Source organism: Ictidomys tridecemlineatus, chromosome 4 (genome assembly GCF_052094955.1).
Source record: "Ictidomys tridecemlineatus isolate mIctTri1 chromosome 4, mIctTri1.hap1, whole genome shotgun sequence".
NCBI lineage: Eukaryota > Metazoa > Chordata > Mammalia > Rodentia > Sciuridae > Ictidomys > Ictidomys tridecemlineatus.
In genome coordinates this window covers 45,205,728-45,228,978 of record NC_135480.1, presented here as the reverse complement: position 1 = coordinate 45,228,978, position 23,251 = coordinate 45,205,728, and the positions used below count along the sequence as shown (strand labels likewise).

Genomic DNA, 23,251 nt, shown 5'->3' with positions numbered 1-23,251 from the left:
CACTGGGTAGAGAGTCAATTCCCTTCAGGGGCTTCCAGTCTGAATCTCCTCTCCCTTCCTTCTTATAGACATCAAAGCCTGGGATAAGAGGCCACAAACAGTCCCTCCCTGGCACCTAGCCTCTGATGTAGGTGAGATGGGTGGATGGGAGTTGGGGCTTATGACTGGCCTCTTTTCTCTAGCACTAGGTAAGGGCCCCTACCAGCTGTCCAGTGTGGCGGCTAGTGGTGCCCTGGTGGTCATGAAGGCTATGGGCAATGACATAGCTCTAGTGAGGGCAGAAGATGTGGCGCCAGGGGACATCGTGAATTTCCTGCTGACAGCTGCTCTGTACAAGGCCAAGGCCCATGGTAAGTCCCACCCTGGCCTCAGTCCAGCTCTTTTGGGAGAGAGGCAGGTGCTGAAGGAGGGGAGGCTGGGAGGGAAGGAGAGAAAGGAGGGAAGGAGGGAGGGAGGGGGGGTAGGATATGAGAGAAGGAGGCAGTTCAGCCACCTTCTGAGGCTCTGTAGTCAGGGACTTCTGTAAACCTTCACCTCTCCCCAGACAGAGATAGTGGGAACAGGAGGCAGCTGGCAGGCAGAAGTAGTTGGCTGAGGGAACCAGGGAAGCTATGGAGGAGCAGGACCCAGTTAGCCCACAGGGGACTGCCACCCTGAGCCAATTGTGAATGCAGACCTGTGCCAGCGTGCTGCCTGCTCACCCTCAGTCTGGACCCCTCTGTGCTCACCTTACCCATGTGTCTCTGTGCAGACCCAGATGTGGTATCCCTGGAGGCAGCAGACAGACCCAACTTCTTCTTCCACGTCACCGCCAATGGGTCTGTGGAGCTGGCTAAGTGGCAGGGCAGTGAAACCTTCCACCACCACGCCTCCTTCTTGCTGCATCAAGGGACATGGCGGGTGGGCCTGGTGGCCCTGGAATCTCTGGCAAAGCCAGGCTTCTTCCTATATGTATCAGGCCTTGGGCTGACCTTGCGGCTATATGAGCACACAGAGGCATTCCGCTGGGGCACACTCTTCCACCTTTGGGGTAGGTGTCTTCTTGCCATCACCCTTGGGCTTTGGCCCTTGGTCCTCACTCAACTACTCTTCCTGCCCTTTCCTAGCTACTCCTTTCCCATTGCTATAATAGACAGAACTCTTACCCTTCTGGCAGAGGGAGGCCATAAGCATCCTCCCCTAGGATAGAAAGTGACCTGTTCTCCATGTTCCCAGTCTAGGGAGCCATGAACAGTGTGGCTTGGGGACCAGCCAGTTTCCTGGGTCCTGCCTCCTATCACAGGCTAATTACATGGTCTAAAAATACGTGGCCTTTGTGGAAGTGAGGGGAGAAATGATCCTGGTGGCAGCTCACATAGCTGATGGCTCAGGTTTCCTGCGGATGGTTGCACGTCTGCTCCCTAGCTTAGAGATCGCCCACTGGGGCACCAGACTGAGGAGCCAGCAGCCTCCACTTCTCCCATGGGAGGCCTGTGCAGTGGTGGGGCAGCTCCCTTTTCCACTAGAAGCTAAGGCTTACTCTCCCCTGCCAGGTAGGTCTGCTCCCAAAATGTAGATCTCTGCCTAAACCTCGGGGCCATTCTTACAGGAAGCGGTCATACACTGAGTCCTCCATGAACCCCAGTCTCTATAAATTCATCACCAACTGATGGCAGAAGTAGGCTGTGTCTCTCTCTTGAAGATACTAAGGCAGAGTAGAATGATCCCAGGTTTTGAAGCTGGACAGCCTGAGCTCTAATCCTGACCCTGGTCCTTGGTACTTGGACAACCTCCATCATTCTGTGACTTTACCTCTAAAATGAGAACATATGCCTCAGAAGGCTGCTGTGAGGATGGACTGGTCTCCAAGAGCTTTGCACTGGGCTGACACATAGTAGATATTACCTAAATGCCAAGCTCTTGGAAAAGCAGTTTCTTCATGGATGGTAGCAATGTGGGGATCAGGGTCAGAACAGGCTGACAGGGTGAGGCTGCTCCCCTCAGCTTGTGGCAGAGCCTGCCCACACCTCCCTGCTCAGACTGCAGTTTTAGAGACTGGTCGCTTGTGCCAACATAGTCATCACAGGCCACAGAGCCTTCCCTAATTTATCCAGCACTGGCCACAGGGGCCTCTTTTGAGAACATCTCCCCTGGAAAAGTTTATTTTCCCACCATCATCTGTGCTTCAGTTTCTTCATCTATATACTGGGGTTAATAACAATGCCTACTTCATAGGATTATTGGGAGGATTAATGAGTAAGTATGTATGAACTCTGTTTAGTGTAGGGCGAGGTGCTGTGTAAGAGTTGGTTATTGTTATTGTCATCATTGCTCCAGCTACTGGGGCAACAAGGGCAGTTCTCAAGCTGTATCCAGGTCCTGAGAGGCTACTTTGGGAAGGCCCCTGGATACAGAAAGCAGAGCTTGGGGAAGAGGGCCTCCTCTACCTGCTGGACAGTATCCCAGCAGGACCTTGGGCTCAGAGTTCCCCAGTGCCTTACTCCACCCGTCAAGGGTGAGCCTCTTATCTTCATAGAGGTCTGCAGTGGCCCTGCCAGAGTAGAGCATAAGGGAGGTGACTGTGTCCTGGGGTACAGGGCAATCCTGGAACCAAGTCCCAGAGGAGCAGGGTGACAAGGAAGCCTTAGTGCAAGATCAGCAGTCCAAGCCTCCTCTTTGGCCATCCTCAAAACCCCAATCCACCTACCCATATGAGGGCTCTCTCAGGCTCAACCTACCCCAAATTCAAAGCTCCCTATCCCTAGGATTCCCAGGCTCTGACCCCAGCCATCATGGATATAGTTCTCTTAGCTTGGCTTTTTCTCCCTTCACTTTTCCTACATGAGTCCACTTGACTCCTCCACTGGGTAGGGAGGTCATGCGCTGAGCAGGGATTACCTCTGTGCTCTGGTGCTTGACAGAGCTGGTGCCCAGCCTCCATCAGTCGAAAGACTCTCATCTTTCTAGATGCCAAGTCACTGGGGGCTGCCTACCCAATCTGTGAGTGGCGCTACGATGCCTGTGCCAGCCCCTGCTTCCAAACCTGCCGGGACCCACAGGCAGCCAGCTGCCAGGATGTACCCAGGTGAGGGGCCAGGGGATTCTGGGTGTGGAGTCCAGATGTGCACAAGGGTTTTGAGCTATATATGTACATGTTTGTATACACATACACAGGTGTGAATGGGCTTGTTTGTAGTCTGTGGGCATGCGCATGAGCATGTATTAAGATGTATGTACTCAAATGTACCTATATATGAGTGTTTCTTGTGTGTACGGGGATGTGTGCCCCAGAGTAAATGTGTTTCTTTATATTTTATATTTGAGTGTGACACACATACAAACCCACAAATGTGTGTATATCTATTTGTGTATGATGTACTTACAGCTGAGCCTTGTGTATGTTTGTATATCCAAGAGTACATGAGCTGTCCACAGCTGCACCTGTGCACATGTGAGCTGCATGTAGGTGGGTATTGTGTACATGCACAAGGTGATACATTATTGTTTGTGGGAGCCTGTGTAGATATGTATGTATGTGTAAATATTTGGGAACCCTTCAGGTTTGCAGGGAGTACATGAGGCTGTGTGAGAATGTGCCTTTGTGGAGACATGTGAGCATGTGCACAGTGTGTGCATAAATGTATCCTGTGCATGCATTCTCCCTTTTAGCTTGATGGGTAGGAGTGTGTAGGAGTGTATGGCACATATATTTGGGTATGTGAGCTCCTGTACATGTGTGTGACAGTATCTCTGTGGAGGTTCATGTGAGAGTGTGTATGATAAGCCTGGGCACATACACACACGTATCCTAAGGAAGGATGAGACCTGTTTTATCCAGGTAAGAAAGGGTGACAACACATATTTTAGACCATTAAACTGCTCCCTGCTCTGTCCTCAGGATAGAAGGCTGTGTCCCTGTGTGCCCTGCTCCCAAGGTCCTGGATGAAGTCACACAGAGATGTGTCTACTTGGAGGATTGTAAGTGGCCTGAATTTTCCTTTCTCCCTCAGATTTCCTCCAGTCCTCAGGGTGTTACTGAGGAGTCATGCCCAGAATCCTGGGTCCTAGATCAACAGGGTCAGCACAAGGCCTTCCAAAGGAAAAAGAGCAGGCAGAGCCTCATCTGGCCCACTCGATCCATTTATAGAGAGAGAGAAAAAAACAAGGCACAGAGTGGGAATAGCACCAGCTTGGGGTCGACCTTTATTTAATTAAATAATTTATTTATATGTGGTGCCGAGAATCGAACCTAGTGCCTCACACATGCCAAGCAAGTGCTCTACTACTAAGACACATGCCCAGCCTTCAGCTTGGTATCTTATAATGAGTAAGTGGGGCAGCCAGGCTTAGACTTAGTTCTCTTGGCTCTGGATCAGGATTTGAGGTCGGGGCAGTCTAATAACTTCTCTAAAGTCATCCAATGTCAAGGCACAGCCATTGGAAGCTGTCCTCACCCTATTAGTTAGGGTGCCAGTTGTCCAGGCCCACACCTCAGTCTTGCCCAGTGATGGTAGCCTGGGGCTGCAGTCATCTCACCTTCCGAACCTCTTCTCTTGTCTGTTCAGGTGTAGAGCCTGCAATTTGGGTTCCCACAGGGGTGCTTGGCAATGAGACTCTGCCTCTCGGGCAAGTGCCACCCACCTCCAGTGACAAGCAACCTCAACTTCTTCAGGAAACTCTCAGGGCCCCCACCTACAGGCCAGCTATCACTCCAGCAGCTCCACTCACCGGGGCCCTGAACCCACCAATGGCAGCCAGTAAAGCGCCAATACTGTCCCCAAGCCCCACCCAGTCCTCTCTGCAACAGCCGCTGGGGCTTACTGCATCCAACCTCTCTACCCACCCCACAGAGGCCCCTGCCAGCAAGGGAGCGACTACCAGCCTCCTGGCCACCTCCTACCCCCCAGAATCTGCAACCCTTCCCTTTTTGCTGCAGACACCCATACCTGGCATGGTATCAGGTGCTGTGGAGACAGCCAGGGTGACTATGACCTTCTCAGGGAGCCCCAACATCACAGTCTCCTCACGATCACCCCCTGTACCTCACTTCCCACTCATGACCAAAGCAGTGACAGTCACAGATCATGGCTCCTTGACTATTAAGACGACACCCCTACAGCCTGCCTTGCCAGCAAGTATCTCCTCCAGGCCTGTGGCTTCTTCTGGAGTGATCTCCATGTCTGCTACCTCCTCAGGATCCCATAAGACTTTGTTGACACCCTCATTAGCTAAGGTCACAAACAAGACAGAGATCCCCCAACCCATTCAGACCCAGACCCTTTCGAGTCCCAGCAGCTCCCCGGCCACGGCCAGCACAGCACCACAGCAGACTCCAGTTAGTTCTCTTGCCGCAACAGGAAGGCAGGTAGTGCCATCCACAGAGAAGGGTGCGACCGGGCATGGCCATCCCATAGGACTGCCAGCATCCCCACATCCAAGTCTAGTCCCCACTGCCCTGCCCCGCCCAGTCCAGCATACCTCAGCCACCAGACCTGCAGCTCTGTCCCCAGGGCCCCTGGTAGCCACCAGCCTGACCACAGTTGCTCACGGGCTAGGGGCCACAGCCTCCAGGTCTCTGGAGTCAACTCGGCCATCCCAGCTCCTCTCTGGTCTGCCTCCTGATACCAGCCTACCCTTGGCCAAGGTGGGCACATCTGCCTCAGTGGCCACATCAGGCCCCAAAGGCTCTGTCATCACGCCTCCACTTCAGCATCAGGCCACGTCTCTGACGATAACCACAACTCCACCTGCTCTGACACTTAGCTCAGCACTGCCTCTCACCCCGGCTGAAGATACAACAAGCATAGCTCCAGGCCTGCTTCTGGGAGCCAAACACCCAACCTCTGGAGGTGTGGCCATGGCTGCAGGGGTGGCCTCCACAGTATCCATTGTTCCACGAAAGAGCACCACACAGAAAATGACCATCCTCTCCAAGCAAGTGTCTCTTCCTACTTCTGTATACGGTTCTGACCAAGGTAGGACCACAGAGTTCACACCTGCTGTGGTCCACACCCTTGCCACATTGGTGACTGAGGCTGAGGGCTTCTGGACTGGCACAGTGTCATCAGTGCCCACATCCTACCCATTGGGCCATGTTTCAGCCAGGACGAGCTCCCAGGAGAGCTCACTGGTTCTGCTGCCTCAGCAGACAGAAGCCCACGGAACCTCAGCAGGGCCCCAGCCCCAAGCGGAGCCAGTTGGTGAGGCCACTACAGAGCAGTCGGGGCGCTCAGCCCCAGCCCAGAGCATTGCACAGGGTCCTGCTGAGTCCTTGTCAACCACCACTGAGGCCAACACATCTGCCACCTGTGTTGTAAGTGACTTGTCCCTCCAAGCCTTCTATCCCCCTGCCATTAGACTGGACACTAGTACATTGCTGGGCTAGCTGCAGCCTCCGTCTTTAACCAGCTGCCAGGATGCAGTCACGGTCCTCATGCTTGCCCAAGTCTTCTGGTGTCTGAAAACTTCCCCAGGCTCCTCTAGGTCCCTGAAGCCATAGCTGGGTCCTATTCTGCCCATCTGGGCCCCGGGGGCTGATTGGATGGCTTGGTGTGATGCCCAGGGTGTGAGAACAAGGGTGTGCCAGTAGGTGTGTGTTTGTGTCTGAGATAGTCTTCCCACTTTTGTGTTCATGTGTGTCTGACTTCCAATGAGTGCTTGTGTGTGTGTATGTTCTTGTAGTGTGTAAGACATGTTTATGTAAAACAGGGAGAAAATGGGTGTGTTTGTATGCATGTGCCACACACATGCACATGCATGTGCAGGCTTACTTGGGTGTCTGAGTGTGAGCTTGTATGACTTGTCTGTGTACCTGAGGGCAGGTGGATATGCAGAGGTTTCAGGGAATCTGTCCCTTGGTCCCCAATCTGTCACTATATGCAGCCCCAGACCCCAGTTTGGTAGACTGGTAGAGGGTGAGGGCACCATTTCCTAGTAGTTTTACTTCAAAGTCCCCCGCCCTATTAGAAACCTGCATTGTTCCAGCAGATTTGGGGGGAGAGGAGGGACTGTAGCCCCTGGGATGAGCATTCATGCTGTTTCTCCACTCTGTGCCCAGCCAATTGCAGAGCAGGACTGCGTCCGCCACATCTGCCTAGAAGGCCAGCTGATTCGTGTGAACCAGTCCCAGCACTGTCCTCAGAGCGCTGCACCCCCTCGCTGTGGGGTCCTGGGCCTTGCAGTGCGGGTGGGCGGGGACCGCTGCTGCCCCCTCTGGGAATGTGCCTGTGAGTCATGGGTCAGCCAAAGCCTCGGTGTCCTCTTGTACTCCTACCCAATGTGACCTCTACCCCTGATTTGTGTGTTCCCTTGCCTCCTCTCCCATGGGCTTCTCATCAGCATGATCCTCTGACCTGGCAGATTTCCTACCCTTGCAGCCTCTGATCTCTGTGAGACACTTGATCTGAGGCACTCTCCAGACCCCAAGGCCTCTGAATAATCTAGGAAAGGGCCCAGGCACCTGCCCTGTCTTCCTAAGTGGCCTTGGCCTTGGAGGCATCTGTTTATTTTCCTCCTGCCCTACCCGTGCCCTTGCCCCTAGGTCGATGCTCAATCTTCCCTGACCTGAGCTTCGTGACCTTCGATGGGAGTCATGTAGCCCTGTTCAAGGAGGCCATCTACATCCTCAGCCAGAGCCCAGACGAAATGATCAGTGTCCATGTCCTGGACTGCAAAAGTGCCAACCTGGTGACTGTGCCTTGCCTCCCTTCCTGACACGCCCTGAGAATTGAACTAGATTTAGAGGGGCAATTGAGAAGTGAGCTGATTGTTTTGTTTTGTTTGTACCAGGAATTGAACTCAGGGATGCTCTATCACTGAGGCACATCCCCAGCCCTTTTTATTTTTATTTTGAGGTAGGATCTTGCCAAATTGCTTAGGGCCTTGCTAAGTTGCTGAGGCTGGTTTTGAACTTGCAATCCTCCTGCTTCCGTCTCCTGAGTATCTGGGATTTCAGATGTGCACCACTGTGCTTGGCTCATTAGCTGGTTTCAAAGGGTCCCAGAGGTGAGGACAGATGTGAAAACACCTCTTCTGCAGCTTCCTCTGTCTCCCAGGAATCTCTTGGAATGATCTCTCAGGATAGCTCCCCAAGTGACAATGGGAAAGAGTTGAGTGGAGAGCACCACTCTTGGCCCTTCTGGGGCTGACACCATTCTCAGTATACCAGCCTCCAAGGCACATGTAGGACAGTACTAAAGTACAGAGGAGCAGGAAGGTCACTTTGAGGGTGTGGTCTGTGATCATGGGTGCCAGCTGCAGAGGATTGCCTACTAGGGTGCCCCCATGAGCCAGGTGGAAGGAGGCAGCTTTTTTCTTATTTATTTTATTTATTTTTGGCTGGGTTTTCATGAGGTCAGGTGCAACCAGAAATGTTCTGTGAGATTTCGTGTACCTTGTTCATCCCTGTGAGTGTGCTCACACTTGCTGTACATGTTTACTTTGAGCAAAACTCAAAACAAGGGTCTGGGTTGATGAGGCTGGGTTCTCTCTGCAGGGACATCTGAACTGGCCCCCATTCTGTCTGGTGGTACTAAATGTGACTCACCTGGCCCATCAGATCACAGTTGACCGCTTCAATAGGAAGGTGAGTGTATCAAAGACATGAGCTCCATGCAGGGCAGCAGTCATAGAGGGTCAGGGTATCCAAGGATGGAGGGGCCTTGAGACTTACTTAATTGGGGCCAAGGAGCAGGAAGAGACTCTTTTATTACAGCAAAATTAGGTGTATCTAGAAGTTATTTTAATTAGAATAGTTGTTCCCACTCCATTGACGGGGAGGAAGGCACCAGGAGGGATTGTGATAAGATGACCATGAAATGGCAAGACACGGTGGCCTTAAATAATTGCTGTTAAAATATCTCACTTTTGCAATTTTTATAAAAACATATGGCCATGTAAACACATTAATAGGGCACAATTCAGGAGGTATATAAGTGAGGAATCCCTGAATCTAAGCTTCATAAGCTTGAAATTAAATCTCCAATGGTCAGCCCACCCTGAGTGGGGTTCCCTCCCCACAAGAGGGACTGACTATATACCAGCCTCCAAGGCACATGTAGGTAGGACAGTACTAAAGTACAAAGGAGCAGGAAGGTCACTTTGAGGGTGTGGTCTGTGATCAGGGGTGCCAGCTGCAGAGGATTGCCTATCAGGCTGGTCTATGTCTCCATTCTCAGAGTAATGATTTCCACCCCCATTCCTGTGTAAAGACCCGCAGCCTTCCTATAGGAATCTGCTCTTGATCTCTGAACTCAAGGTCATCACACTAGAGCTCTCATAAATAGGGCTAGGGACAGTGGGGTTATCATGTAATGAAAGCTTATGGAAAATATTCCCTGAATTTCATTGCTTAGTCTTTTTATTTCTTCATTCTTAAAAATTAAGGCATAATTTACACACATAAATTTATTCTGTTTAATAATATACAATCTGAAGTCTCATAGCTACCACGACAGTCATGTCATAGGACAGTTCCATCATCCTGATTGTGGGTGCATCTCACCATATGCTTTGTGCAATCTATATGACATTTTGGAAAAACCACAGAGACAGAAGACAGCAGTTGTTAGGAGGTGAAGGAGGCACCCACATCATTGATACTAATAATTGTGTCTTTGGTGGTCCCTGACCAGCTGGCTGGGGATTTATTGTTCTTCTCAAAGAATGGATTCATAGGTTTTCTCTATAGTTTTTGTTTTTTATTTCATTGATTTCTGCTCTTCTCAAATATTTATTTTACTTACTCTGGGTTTAATTTAGTCTTTTTTTTTTTCTAGTTTATTAAGGTAGGAGCCCAGGTCATTGATTTGAGACCTCTCTTCTTTTTTCAGAAGTCTGAAGTGCTACAGTTTATCCTTTAAGTACTGATTAGCTGTATTGTACATGTTTTATTATGTTGTTTTCAGTTTTATTAGTTCAGCATACTTTTTTTATAGTTCAACATAAATATACCTTTGACTTTTATTTGACCCATGAGTTATTTATAAGTGTTTTATTTAGTATCCAAATATTTTGTGATTTTCCAGAAACTTTTCTGTTATTGATTTCTAACTTAACTCCACTCAGAAAATGCAGTTTGTCAAAACCTGAACCCTTTTAAATTTAACAAGGCTAGTTTCAGGTAGCTTTCTTACCTGTACTGATTAATATTCAGCTGAAAATTCAGAACAGAGTCAGGACAGTGTCAGGGGGGACTCTACAAAGCTTCAGAGCACAAACTTTTTCTCTTCAGCTCTGTTCTCTAAAGTAATCTGCCCTGCAAACTCTAGCTTTATTGGCCTCCATGAACCTCCAACTCTTGTAAATTCAGGGTAACTTCTACGCTTTGCCTGGGTGCTTTATCCTTTTACCATGGCCTAGAAACTCTCTGAGCAACAATGGGCAATCATAGGGCTCACCTCATTTGTTTCCCCCTTTTCAGGAATTACTCTATTGTGCTGCCAACTGTTCAATATATTTTAATATATTTTGTCAGGTTTTTTTGGGGGGGTTATATAGGCAAGAGGGTAAATCCAGATTTTATTACTCTGTATGGGTTGGAAGAGGAAGTCCAAATCCTTACCTTTGAAACTTTTGTTCGTTGTCCTTGCTTACACTTGGAGTCCTGTGAACATAGACAAGGATCTCTGGCTTCAAATATGGATATTCACTCCCAGAACTTGGAGAATGTTCATGAAACATGGAGCCCAAGCCCTTCTTGGAACAAATAGGAAGGCTCAGGCTATGGGAAAGATAGACTTGTCCAAAGTCACAAGTTTTCTGACTCCTGGATTGGGATTCCCTCTATGCCAGCACAGTTTTTCATGTGCTAGGTAATTTGCAAAGTGATTAATAAAACAGCTTATTCTTGAAAGAAGGAGGTTAAGTCATAATAAATATTTTATAATTTTAATCTTTTTCCTCTCTCAGTTTTATAGCATAAAACTAATAACCCATGATACATCCAAATTTAATCTTGTTAATATAGAGCAGAGTTCATAGCTTTGAATTTAAAAGTGTGAGAACTGGGTGTGTTGAATATTTAACAAATACTGATTAAGCCCCCAGTATGTGTCAAGTCCAGATGTAGGTTCTGGGAATTCAAAGAATCAGACATAGTTTCTTCCCTTAAGAAACTCATGGGAAACTTGACTAGCAAACAAATAAATTTCTGTCTCAGTGGTCCATCCCAGAGATGGACTGACCCCATAGGAATGTCTAATCCAGGCTGATGATTTAGGGAAATTTTTCCAGAAGAAATTATCTGAGCAGAATCAGGAAAAAAGAAAATGATTGGAATGATTCAGGATTTATATTTATGCAAACATCAAGATGTAGCCTGCCTACTGTTAATTTTATTGTTTTTGCTCATAAAAGTATTTCTAAAATTCTCCCATGCCACCTTGATCTGTGTCTTGGTTATGTGTGCCTGAAACAGAGCCTGGCACATAGGAGATGCCTAATAAATGTCTGTCAGATGATGGATGGACAGATGTATGCATGAAGGGATGGATGAAAGGATGGATGAATGGAAGGATGGACAGACGGATGGAAGGATGGAGAGATGGATGGATGGAAGGACAGATGGGCAACTTGTGCTCACATTGAATCCCTCACTTCTCCAGATAACTGTGGACTCACAGACCGTGCAGCCACCTGTGAACAGGTACGGGTTCCAAATTGAGGATACAGGACACATGTACATGATCCGGACTCCTTTATACATCCAGATCCAGTGGCTCCACAGCTCAGGACTCATGATCCTGGAGGCTAGCAAAGCCAGCAAGGCCCAAGGCCGTGGCCTGTGTGGTGAGGTGGGACCCAGCTGGGGGAGGGGAGTGTTTCCTTAGTCCATCACAACCAGACTCAGGTTCTTCTGGACCAGGAGAGTCTGGACAGTTTACTAGGCCAGGGGTGGGAGCAACAGAGCTGCCAGGACAGCAGGGTATAAGGTCTTGTGTTCTGAAGCTGAAGCTGCTAGCAGGGAGATGGTGCAGTGCTGTGGTCTTAGCCAGTTGTCTTCAGCCAGGATTGTCTGTCAGCTTCCCTGACAGCCTCCTAATGCCAGATAATCCCTCCCGTCTGCATGTGCCTGACCCTTCACAAAGCACTTCCACACTCTGAGCTCACTTATTCCAGGTCATTCACACAATAACCCCAAGAGGTGGTCCTTAGTATTCCCATTGAACCAAAGAAGAAAGGGGGCTCAAGGAGGTTAAGTGGTTGCCTAAGGGCATATGGCAGAGCTGCCACAACATGCAGAACTAATGCTCTTTAGACCATAGAATGATTACAGAGAGCATACTCTAAAGGACTGGATGTGTTTGGCTAAGAAAAAGAGGTACAGGAAGAGTCTAGATGTGGACTTCTGCTCCTTGCAAGGCCACTCCATGACAGATTGCTGTGATCATGATGATGGGTCTCATGGACACACACACACTCACTCCCAACCGCCATCCTCCACCTGCACCCATTGTGTTCATTCATATTCATGCCCCTGCATTCAAAATGTCCCCTACACGTGCTCTTGTACTTGTGAATCAGCCCCATGCTAATTTTTCCTTTGTGCCACACATAATTACTAAGTACCAGTCACTGGGGAAAGAACGGTAAGCAAAATAAAATCCCAGTTTGATGGGGCTTCCATTCTCACTGACACATCTTTCATTACACTCACACATGTGCATGTGCACACACACCCCACCACCACCAGTACCACCACAACCATTCCTTTCTCACCATTTCTGCCTTATACTCTGCTCATCCCTAGCAAAGAGCACTGTGGTCAGCAGGTCAACTCTTCCAAGGATGCTTTTGTGATACCCCTCGGTGACTCAATATCAAGACCTAACATGTGTCCATTAAGACTGTTAATAAGATCTGAGAGCTTTGACTCAAATTATGCTTCATATTCACCAAACTGGTAGTTGGAGATGTCAGAGCAGAAAGTCAGATTATAGCTCTATTTTATCTGAACTAATATCCTGAGCATCCCACTAGACAAACGGGGGAATGATGAGATAAGTGAGAATCCAAAGGAAAATGAGTCCTGTCACTTTTTGTGAAAGAAATACCTGCAAACCAGCAACTCTTATGTAGAATTGGGAAGGGCATGAATGGGTGCATCTGAGATGCCCTTGAAAAAAGCATGTCTAAGAAAGCATTTCAGGCAGAGAAGTATGTGTCTGGAGCTAGAGTGTGAGATGAAGTCAGAAGTTCCAAATGATTAGTGATTACTCAAAGCCCAGATGCCTTCTATCTTGTGGCTCTGCCATTTTTAGCACAAGCTACCAACCCTACAGAGGAAATGTGTTTGGGAAGTTTCTGTGGACTAGGTCTGGAAATGGTGCCCTGCACCTCTATTCACATACTATTGGCTGGGACTCAGTCACATGGTCTCACCCAGCCACAAGGGAGGCTGGGCAGAATAGGCTAACTGGCTCGACAAAGAAGAGGTAACCAGTGTTACAATTAACCAGCAGTTTCCACTAAAGCATATTCTTTCGGATAACTTTGTATTTCAATGTCAGACTTAGAAGTTGAAAAAATATTATAAGGAAGTCCCATTATTTTTTTGCCCAGTCATACTACTTATTCACATTTTTTTGCTTTTGCTTCTCCCTCCATATATATACACATACATGTATACATACATGCATATACGTATGTACGTACATACAACTTGTGTATACATATGTGCATATGCATGTGTGCACTTTCTGAACCATTTGGAAACAGATTCAAGACTTCTCTCCTTTTATCCCTAAATACTTTGAGTGTATTTCCTTAGGACAAAGACATTTTCTTTCACAGGAGTTTTCCTAGTTTCTTTGTACCTCATTTCCCTTATTTATAAAATGGAGATAATAGTAATACTTTCCAAAGAATTGTCATGGTGAACCTTCAGAGTGAGAACTGAGGACTTGGCAGAGGGTAGTGGCTTTTGTGACTATTGGAATAATTCTGCCCCTTTCAGGGATCTGTGATGGAGATGCAGCCAATGACCTCACCCTGAAGGATGGCTCTGTGGTGGGCAGGGCTGAGGACCCTGCTCCCTTTCTGGACAGCTGGCAGGTGCCCAGCTCCTTGACCTCAGAAGGCCAGACCCGGTTCCGCCCAGACAGCTGTGCCACTGCAGACTGCTCTCCCTGCCTTCGCATGGTGTCCAACCGCACCTTCAGCGCCTGTCACCGTTTTGTATGTGCTGAGTTCAGCATGGGGAGACCTCCTGGGCTTGGGTAGGGGGCAGCAGCCACTTGCAGAGGCACAGTCTTTTCCCTGGGCATGGCTGGGAGGAGCTGGGTCCTGGGATTTGGGGCACTAAGGTAGACAGCACTGCCTGATGCATATGCCCAGGTTCCCCCAGAGTCGTTCTGTGAGCTTTGGATCCGGGACACCAAGTATGTGCAGCAACCCTGTGTGGCACTGACCGTATACGTGGCTATGTGCCACAAGTTCCATGTGTGCATTGAGTGGCGGCGCTCTGACTACTGTCGTGAGTTGGGGAACAGGGAATCTCTGCCTTTGGGACTCTTGTTCTCATCCTGTTAAGAGTATAAAGAGGCTTCCAGACCCATGTTTAAGTCTATGCTTTTCCAAATTTAGCTGTTCCTTCATTTGTTGATTTATATTAATTAATAAACTTATAAATAGTATTTCATGAACAATCTATATTTTATATTAAGCAATAAAAATTATTTTATTATAATTTATTATCATAAATTTTTAAAAATTAAATTTAAAAATTCAAAAAGCAATTATTTTATTTTAATATATTTTTAAATTTATTTGAGTTTCCCATATATAAAATGGGGATAATAATTATAGCTTCCTTCTGGCATCATCTTGAAGATGATAGTAGATAATGTGTGCAGGGTGCCCTACACATGCCCATCACATGGTTACTAGCATGCAAATATTAGTTCTCTTGCCCTAATTTTTTATTTTGGTCTCTTCCTCCTTCCTTGATGTTGGAAATAAGATCTACCCCCTTCTAATCTCCACTCAATAGTAAGTAGGCAGGCATGGCCTGGGATAGAGCAATCTGATTTCTAAACACTAGCACATACAAAAAGGTTGGGTACAGCTCATACCTGTAAAGTGTTAGGGAAGACCATACCTATAAAATGACAGATAAAGAGGAAAAGACATAAATACCTACTGTAGAGTTTTTCAAACCTTGGACCCTAACACAGGGGGGTATGAAGTTAACTTGGGGGCCAGCACTAGCATTTTAAAAAGTGTAATAGAATAGAATAGAAAATACTAAATTGTATTGCATATAGGAAGATTAAATATTATTTTAGACAAATATTTTTAGTTTCAATACATCAGCCATTCTCAATCCCAACTACCCTTTTTAGTCACACAGGGAACTTCTGAAAATATCAATGCTCGGGTTTCCAGTCAGAGATTCAGCTGGTCAGGGACAGGTTCCCAGTAATGGTGTTTTCAAAATTGCCAAAAGATTCTTTTGCAGTCAGGCTCAAGGACCACTGTCCAACACACTTGTGGGGACTGCACCATGATGTAAAATCTATTTATTATAGTCAAACAGTGAAAACAGTCATCTAGAGTGAGGGCTTAGCAAACTTTTTCTTAAAAGGGCAGATAGCAAATATTTGAGGCTTTGTGGGCCATATGTTCTCTAGTACAAGGACAATATTACAAAAAGAGCCACAGATGATATATAATATATGAAAGAATCGTGCAAGAAATGCCATGGCTACATTCCAGTACAACTTCACAGGCAGGATTTGGGCTGTGGGCTGTACTTTGCTGACTTCTGATGGAGAGGAAGGAGGTCTCACACCAAGCCCCTTGACTTAGGTACTCTCAGTTCTCTGAGCCCTCTTCTCACCACTTCCTGCTCTTTGGCTGTCAGTGGGGAGCCCTACATAGGGTCTGAACTAGTTCTGGTACCCACTTTGCCCCTGCAGCCTTCCTGTGCTCCAGTGATTCTACCTACCAAGCTTGTGTGGCAGCTTGTGAGCCCCCCAAGTCATGCCAGGATGGGATGCTGGGTCCACTGGACCCTGAGCAGTGCCAGGTACTGGGTGAGGGCTGCGTCTGTTCTGAGGGCACCATTCTGCACCGGCGCCACTCTGCGCTCTGCATCCCCGAGGACAAGTGTGGTAGGTTCCTTCCCTCCCTGTGCAGGCCCTCCCAGGCTGGCCTCAGCTCCTCATAGCTCCTCATAACTGGGGTCCCTCTGTGTCCTTTCAGTTCTGCTCTGGAATGGTCAGTATGGCAGGGAGGGTCTAGCCTGGGACAGTCTGGGTCTTCTCTCTTCCTCAATCCTCTGTGCCCCAACATGCCTCCACTGCAGCATGCACCGACAGCATGGGGGTGCCGCGGGCCCTGGGGGAGACCTGGAACAGCTCCCTCAGCGGCTGCTGCCAGCACCGGTGTCAAGCCCCAGACACCATCGTACCAGTGGACCTGGAATGTCCTCGCCCCCGGCCTGAAAGCTGCCCACGCTTTGGGGAAGAGGCCCTACTCCTGCCCACTGAGGACCCCTGCTGCCTGGGGACTGTCTGTGGTGAGTCCCAGCCTTTACTTCCCTGGCCCTCAACTATAAGACAGTTAAATGACTCCAGCCCTGCCTGGCAAACCTGATGGGTGAGGCCTGAAAAAATTGAAGCATCTTGTGTGGGGTGAGCTGGGAGGAGTGGAGAACCGCGCCAGGGGTGGGGGCAGGCAGGAGCTGAGGTTTGGGTGGGTATGAGGTAGTGTTTAATTTAAAGACATTGGCCCTAGGTCAGACACCTGGTGAGCTCTTCTTCCACCACCTTGTAGCCTGTGACTTCTGGCAACTCATGTAACATTGGCTGTGCCTCAGTTTGTTCTTCTGTTACATGAGAGTTAATAGTCACTTTGAGTTGACTGCAAAAATTAATTATTGTATTAATACTAGTTTGAGCAGCATTTGGCACATGGTACAGCTCCATGAATGATTATTGCTCTTTTGTCCAAGTCCTGGGCCTTTGTGTGACCCTCAGGGGCCCCTCTCAGGAGGAGACCTGGGGACTTGGGGTGTAAGAAGATCAGGTATCCTGGGTATGTCAGTGCTGGAGTGCAGTGGGGGATGTCTCAGCCTCTAAGTAACAGGTCCTGTGCCCCCTGGGTCAGTGTGTAACCAGACTCTGTGTGAGGGACTGGCCCCCACCTGCCGTCCAGGCTACCGACTCGTCACCCACTTCCAGGAGGACTCCTGCTGCCCCAGCTACAGCTGTGGTGAGAGGTCTGGGGGTGGGGAGAATGGAATCATCCTGAGGGGAGTCAGGGGAGGACAGCTCTGGGACTAGGTTCTGGCTAGAGATTAGGTCAGAGCTGGGGTGGAGGCCCAGGTGTGGACAGCCAGTGTCTGCTCTCAGCACCTACATTCTTTCCCCAGAGTGTGACCCCAATCTGTGTGAAGCGGAGCTGGTCCCCAATTGCCGCCAGGACCAGACCTTGATCTCAGGCCGCCTGGTGGACTCCTGCTGTACCTCCTACTTCTGCGGTGCGTAGATGTGCCCTCAGATGTCAGCCCTTCCTTGCCTCTGCTGTCATGGTGGCTGGAAGGAAGGCTGAGGGTCTTCCTGTGATGGGGGCATGAGGAGAAAGCTAAAGTCACTGTCCAGAAAGTAGTATGGGACAAAAATTAAATGGGCCATTTTACCCTAGGTTACTGAGCATGAAGAAATTGGAGCTTGTTCAGGGTCAGACTTTGGGTAAACATTGGGAGAAGATCCAGATTCTGACCTCAGGACCGGTTCCCTGAAATGTTGCTTTTAGTTTAGCTCCTGCCACACCTGGGCTGTTGAGGTGTCCCTCTCCCATTCTAGCAACCTGCTCAGCACCAAGCCTCCATGAGGGGGACTTCTGTGACAGCAGTGACCCCTCTTCTCCCTCAGCCTGTGGCGATTGTCCAGATCCTATCCCTGAGTGTCAGGAAGGGGAAGCACTCACGGTGCACAGGAACACCACGGAGCTCTGCTGCCCTCTGTATGAGTGTGGTGAGTCTTGGCCAGGTACATGGAGGGCCATGTGGAAAGGGACTCCAGGACCTTTCTGTGCCTCCAGGAGCAGGACCAGGGCCTCCTGAAGGAGCCCTATGGGGAGGCATTGGGAGGCCAGACTTTCCCTAGACTCCAGAGTGTGTCAAAGGATATTGTGGGGACAGAAGGGGAGTTCTTGTCCCTCTTCTTGGCCAGTGTTGCATCCTGAGTATTCACAGTCCAAGGTGTCTTTGATTGATGTGTTATCTGCCCTTCTCCACCCTGGCAGTGTGTGAGAGCTTCCGCTGCCCCCAGGTGCAATGTGGCATGGGCACTGCGCTAGTCGAGGTATGGAGCCCAGACCGCTGTTGCCCCTACAAGTCCTGTGGTAAGTTCCAGGTCAGGAACACCCTTCCCAAAGTGGAGATTGAGGGCCCCTCCTGAGGAGTGGGTCCGGGAAAAGGACCCCACCACTGTCAGTTTCTCCAGGCCCCAACAGGGACCTTCTGTATCACTCCCTGAGTGCTGAGCATTCCTATATCTTTCCAGGAAAAAAAGAAGAAGAAAAAAGTCCCCATTCCAAAAATATTTCCCATTTAAAAATCTTTATTGCAGCTGCCTGATAGCATACATCTTATATATTAAAATTCACCTCCCCTTCCTCTGGAAGGCTGGTGGTAGTATCAATGATCAGCAATAAAAACCAGTGAACTTTATATAAAAATGTTGTTTTAGAAAGAGTGGAGAAACTCTATTTTGCCTCTGGCTGACTTGCTTGTCTTTTCCAGACCTCACTAGAATGCAAACTTCAAGAAGGCAGAGTTTCAGTCTATTTTATTCATTGCTTTGTCTTCAGAGCACAAAAAAACCATAGGCATATAGGGGGTATTTAAAATGTCTTGTCACATGAGTGAGGAACCTGGAGAGTGTTTCCCTGCTGTCCTGACCTGCAGCTCTGGGTCCTCAAAGCCAGAGTTAGTATGTCTTCTAAATTTGTTAGTAGCTTTGCATGGCTCAGACTTGCCCTCAGGTAAAGGCTGGGGATGGCAAAGTTAAGCCAGCTTGAATATGCAGAGTCAGAAGTTCTATGTTGCCATGTTTATTTTCAGAGAGGCCCCATCTATAGGAAGAGGGATGAATCCCAGGGATAAAAAGAAACCTGTGAGTGGTCTGTCTGCCTATTTATCCTCACTCTGTACCTGGTGAGGAGCTTGGCACTCAGCATCCATCACTGCCCACCTTCCCAACTAGGCATCAGTAGCCCCTATGCAGGGAAGGAGGGAGGCACAGATTTTAGCCTCTTCCCCTCACTCCATGGTCCTAGGCTGTGCTGGAGCTGGAGCTGTATCATTGCCAGGCAGGGGGTGGGGCTGCACCTGCAATGAGCGGTCTGGGAGCTCCAGGAACTTCTACCTGGGCATCTCTGGTGAAGGTGGGTCCTGACCTCTCCTGTTTTTCAGAGTGTGACTGTGACACAATCCCAGTGCCCCGGTGCCATCTGGTATGGAGACCTGCCCCTCCCCGCCCTCCCTGGTCTGCCAGTCTTTCCTTTCCTCTTTCCTCTCCCCTGGAGACCCTACTTCTCCAGTACAAAGAGCCCTGAGATGCAAGTCAGCGTTCTTGTCCCAAGCTCTGCCACTGGCTTTCTGGGTACAGTGCCCTCCTTTGTAAGGTGGGCATGATCATAACTCAGAATTGTGGTGAGGATAAATTATGTTGATGATGCTGATGGTGGTGGTCATGGTGGGAATGATGTCAGGATGAAGCAGATGGTGGGGAAGGTGAAGATAATGAAGGCAGGAACAATGATGAAGATGACAATGAAAGTCATGATGGTGGCTTATGCTTATTGAAAGCTATGGTAGGCCTGGAACTTTCCCAGGCCTCTGTGTGTATTATTATACTGATTATAACAACAACCCCAAGAGGTTGATGCTGTGATTATCTGTTATACAAACAAGGGAGCCAAAGTTAAAGTCACAAAGCTAGTAAACCACAGAGCCAGGATTGGAATCAAGAATTGATGCCAGAGCCATGCCCTTAACCACCAGACTGCCCTGCCACAGAAGGCAATGAAAATACCTTGAGAAAAGTGAAGTGACCTTTAGGTCCTTCTCTGGATCACATGCACCTTTGCCTCATTCTAGCACACATTTCTTCCTATTTTGATCTCCATCCATTTTTCTTCTTCCTGAAACTGATGAAGAAAGATAGGAGGTAATGTGAGCCAAGAGGGACACCAGGCCAGCAGCAGAGGAACAGTCCCTCCATGAAGGAGGGAGGCCAGGGGGGATGCTCCTCAGAGGGAGGCTTGGGAGTGGGGAGAGTGAGTGAGCTTCCAGGGTGCCAAGGGTCCCCAGGCCTGCCAGCCCCACCCGCCCACTACAGAGGCAATTGACACAAAGAGGGGCCCTGGTGGCAGACTGTTCCTAAAGATGGGACAGGGCCTGCACCCAAGGTGCTGACCCCCTCTGCCCCATCCAGTGGGAGAAGTCCCAGCTTGATGAGGAGTTCATGCACAGTGAGGAGAACGTGTGCGGCTGCGCCAAGTACGAGTGCGGTGAGCAGAGCAAGGGGTCTGTGGCTAGAGCCTGGGCTGGCCAGCCAGGTGGAGGCCATGTGGAAGCTGGGCTCTGGATGACTTATCACACTGCTTGCCCTCCCAGTGAAGGCCCCCGTGTGTCTCAGCCGTGAGCTGGGGGTGATGCAGCCTGGCCAGACAGTGGTGGAGCTCTCGGCAGATGGCGTGTGCCACACCTCCCGCTGCACGGACCTGATCGACCCCCTCACCAGCTTCTATCAGATCAACACCACCTCCGTGCTGTGTGATGTCCACTGCGAGGCGGTAGGGGGCAGCACGGATGCATGGGGGTCAGCAGGGCTGGGCTGGTAGATACTAGGCTCTCCAGAAATCAGGGGGAGCCTAGAATCTTGCCAGGAGCCCTTCAAACAAGTCTAGAGAGTGGGTATCAGAGAAGCCTTCAAGACCTCTAAAGAAAGGCAGGATGAGAGAGGCCAGGAGGGGACTATCAAGAGCAAAGGGACAAATTTAAGTCCTGGAAAATATGGGTATTTGACATTTATCCTTTTGGTTTATTTATTTGTGGTGTTACTATTTGCTGAGCCCTTCTACATGCCCAGTACTTTCAACAGTGAGTACTTACTAGTGGCTTCTAGTAAGGGCTAAGTAAATATTATTTGAACAAAAGGGGTTAGATTTATTCCCATTTTTCAGAAGAGAAAAGTAAGGTTTAGGGAGGTTTAACCAGTTGTCAAAAGTCTCACAGGAACTGGGACTTAAATTGAGGTCTGTCTAGAACCAAAACTGGCACTTTAATTACCAGAATGCTGTCTCTCAGGTGGTGGAGGGTGGAAATGCTCTGACACCATGGCTGATGGGCACTGGCAATAAGGGGTCTTAGGGAAGAGAGTAGGATGAACTGTCTGGCTGCCTGAGAGAGGAGGAGGCTGGTAGTTCCCCTTCCTGAGCACCTACAGGGAGGCCTTCTGGGGCTCTGGTCTCACTTGGAGACAAATAGACAGTGAAGGGCTGGAGGCAGAGGTGGGCGGGAACCTGGCTGATGCCATCCCATCCCACTCTGGTCTGCAGAACCAGGAGTATGAGCACCCCCGAGACCTGGCAGCCTGCTGTGGCTCCTGCAGGAACGTGTCCTGCCTCTTCACCTTCCCCAATGGCACCACCTCCCTGTTCTTGGTAAGCAGCCCCTGAGCCCACCTGGGCAGATGTCTCAGAAAGGGACACTAGGACCAGTACCTTCTTTGGCTCCCATGCCAGGGCTCAGTACAGACAGGGTTCTGAGCAGTGCCAGGTCCTGGACTGTACTGTCCTCAGGCCTGTGCCATCCATCTGACCACAAGCCCCCACTGCTCACCTCTGTGCCCTCCAGCCAGGGGCATCCTGGATCGCAGACTGCACTCGACACCACTGTGGCAGCACTCCCCTGGGTGCCGTGCTTGTCCGCTCGCCCATCAGCTGCCCACCACTCAATGAGACTGAGTGCGCCAAGGTCAGTCCACCTCCTCCTACAGCATGGCCTAGGCCAAGGCATGGTCTGCCTCACTGATGGCTGTTGGGGCAGGGTGGGAGTCCCATGTGCAGGAGTGTGGAACCAGGGTTCCCTGGAACCTGTGCTTGCACTGCCACCCCAATCCACTTCTCTCCATGCAATTTTTTTCTCTGACTACTTCACATCCCACATCCTAACAAATCACATGACCACACATCAGTGAATGCAAACATACATTGTCACATGTTCCAGGTATACTCAGACACATCTCAAGCAGTGCATGGCCAGTCCTGTGATGGGCTGACAGGTGTCCAGTCCTAGCACAGACAGCTGTCAACATGGGCATTTCTCATGGAAAAGGATGCTTGGAACTTTAGGGATTATTGTTGAATTATTAAAGTGCCTGAGATTAACACTGGACATTTGAAGATTCTGATACTTTCCTAGAGAACTAATACATAAATACACACAGAGACACACACAGGCGCACTCTTATACCTGCAGCATCACACATGTGCACACATACTTGCAGGGAAGCACTAATGGTGGGATGTTCCCAAATCCTCCTCTTCCCCAGCACAGAGTCAGTAGAGGAATACGAGGGGAGCTGCCTCAGGAAAGAAAGGAGGCTCTGCGCCATTTTACCAAAGCTGCAGCCACACTGGGGGCTACAGGCACTTAGTGCTGGTTGTCTAGTCAGTCAGATTAGCCCCTCTGGCTTTCCCATGGCCTGCACCTGGAACTCCTGCCTGGACATTCATGGTAGGAATAGAAGGAACAGTCAGTCAAAACTGACTGTTTTTGCCTATTGCTGGGACCTTGGCTTCTGTCCTGGAACAAAGCTCTTCACCCTCCCTTTCCTTTCTCTCCCTCCAGGTTGGGGGCTCTGTGGTACCTTCCTTGGAAGGATGCTGTAGGACATGTGAGTGAGCATGGTGGAGGCCCAAGGGTGAGGGGTGCTAATGTCATGTCAGGGGTCAGAGGGCCTGGACTGGCACTTATGATAGCAACTCTTCAGAGCTGAGTAGGAGAAGGGACACCCCTTGACATTAAGCACATGGCACTGGCAAAAAAAAAAAAAAAGAAGAAGAAGAAGGTGGCCAGAGGCCATGCTCATGCCCTTATTCCAATACAAGGCCTTTTCTTCTTTGTGGAGACAGGGGATATTGAGACATTGTAGTTAGTAGGTCAGTAGCTCACCAGACACTCTGCCTCTTCCTGCCTCTGCCAAGACCCCCAGCCCAGATATCCACCGTATGGATTTTGTCCTTTGTGGTCAGGAGT

The 23,251-nt window shown here is 49.3% G+C and overlaps 1 protein-coding gene and 1 long non-coding RNA gene across 3 annotated transcripts in view; one reads left to right on the top strand and one right to left on the bottom strand.

Annotated features, from left to right (window-relative positions):
• Otog (otogelin) overlaps nt 1-23,251 on the top strand; it is a 75,622-nt gene that overhangs the window by 48,924 nt on the left and 3,447 nt on the right. For both annotated transcript variants that reach the window (XM_078046389.1, XM_005326853.4), the window contains exons 32-54: nt 183-350; nt 752-1,030; nt 2,947-3,064; nt 3,878-3,957; nt 4,545-6,292; nt 7,037-7,205; nt 7,520-7,665; nt 8,474-8,563; nt 11,583-11,766; nt 13,934-14,154; nt 14,314-14,452; nt 15,897-16,091; nt 16,286-16,498; nt 17,089-17,193; nt 17,354-17,461; nt 17,856-17,957; nt 18,229-18,327; nt 19,400-19,440; nt 20,424-20,499; nt 20,606-20,784; nt 21,550-21,654; nt 21,848-21,967; nt 22,844-22,889. In XM_078046389.1, the coding sequence (XP_077902515.1) occupies nt 183-350; nt 752-1,030; nt 2,947-3,064; nt 3,878-3,957; nt 4,545-6,292; nt 7,037-7,205; nt 7,520-7,665; nt 8,474-8,563; nt 11,583-11,766; nt 13,934-14,154; nt 14,314-14,452; nt 15,897-16,091; nt 16,286-16,498; nt 17,089-17,193; nt 17,354-17,461; nt 17,856-17,957; nt 18,229-18,327; nt 19,400-19,440; nt 20,424-20,499; nt 20,606-20,784; nt 21,550-21,654; nt 21,848-21,967; nt 22,844-22,889 (4,731 nt within the window). The remainder of the gene's footprint in view (nt 1-182; nt 351-751; nt 1,031-2,946; nt 3,065-3,877; nt 3,958-4,544; nt 6,293-7,036; nt 7,206-7,519; nt 7,666-8,473; nt 8,564-11,582; nt 11,767-13,933; nt 14,155-14,313; nt 14,453-15,896; nt 16,092-16,285; nt 16,499-17,088; nt 17,194-17,353; nt 17,462-17,855; nt 17,958-18,228; nt 18,328-19,399; nt 19,441-20,423; nt 20,500-20,605; nt 20,785-21,549; nt 21,655-21,847; nt 21,968-22,843; nt 22,890-23,251) is intronic.
• On the bottom strand, nt 15,483-20,623 carry LOC144377082 (uncharacterized). Its single transcript, XR_013437729.1, has 2 exons — nt 20,022-20,623; nt 15,483-17,540 (listed from the first exon to the last, which is right to left on the bottom strand). It is a non-coding gene; the product is annotated as an uncharacterized LOC144377082 (long non-coding RNA).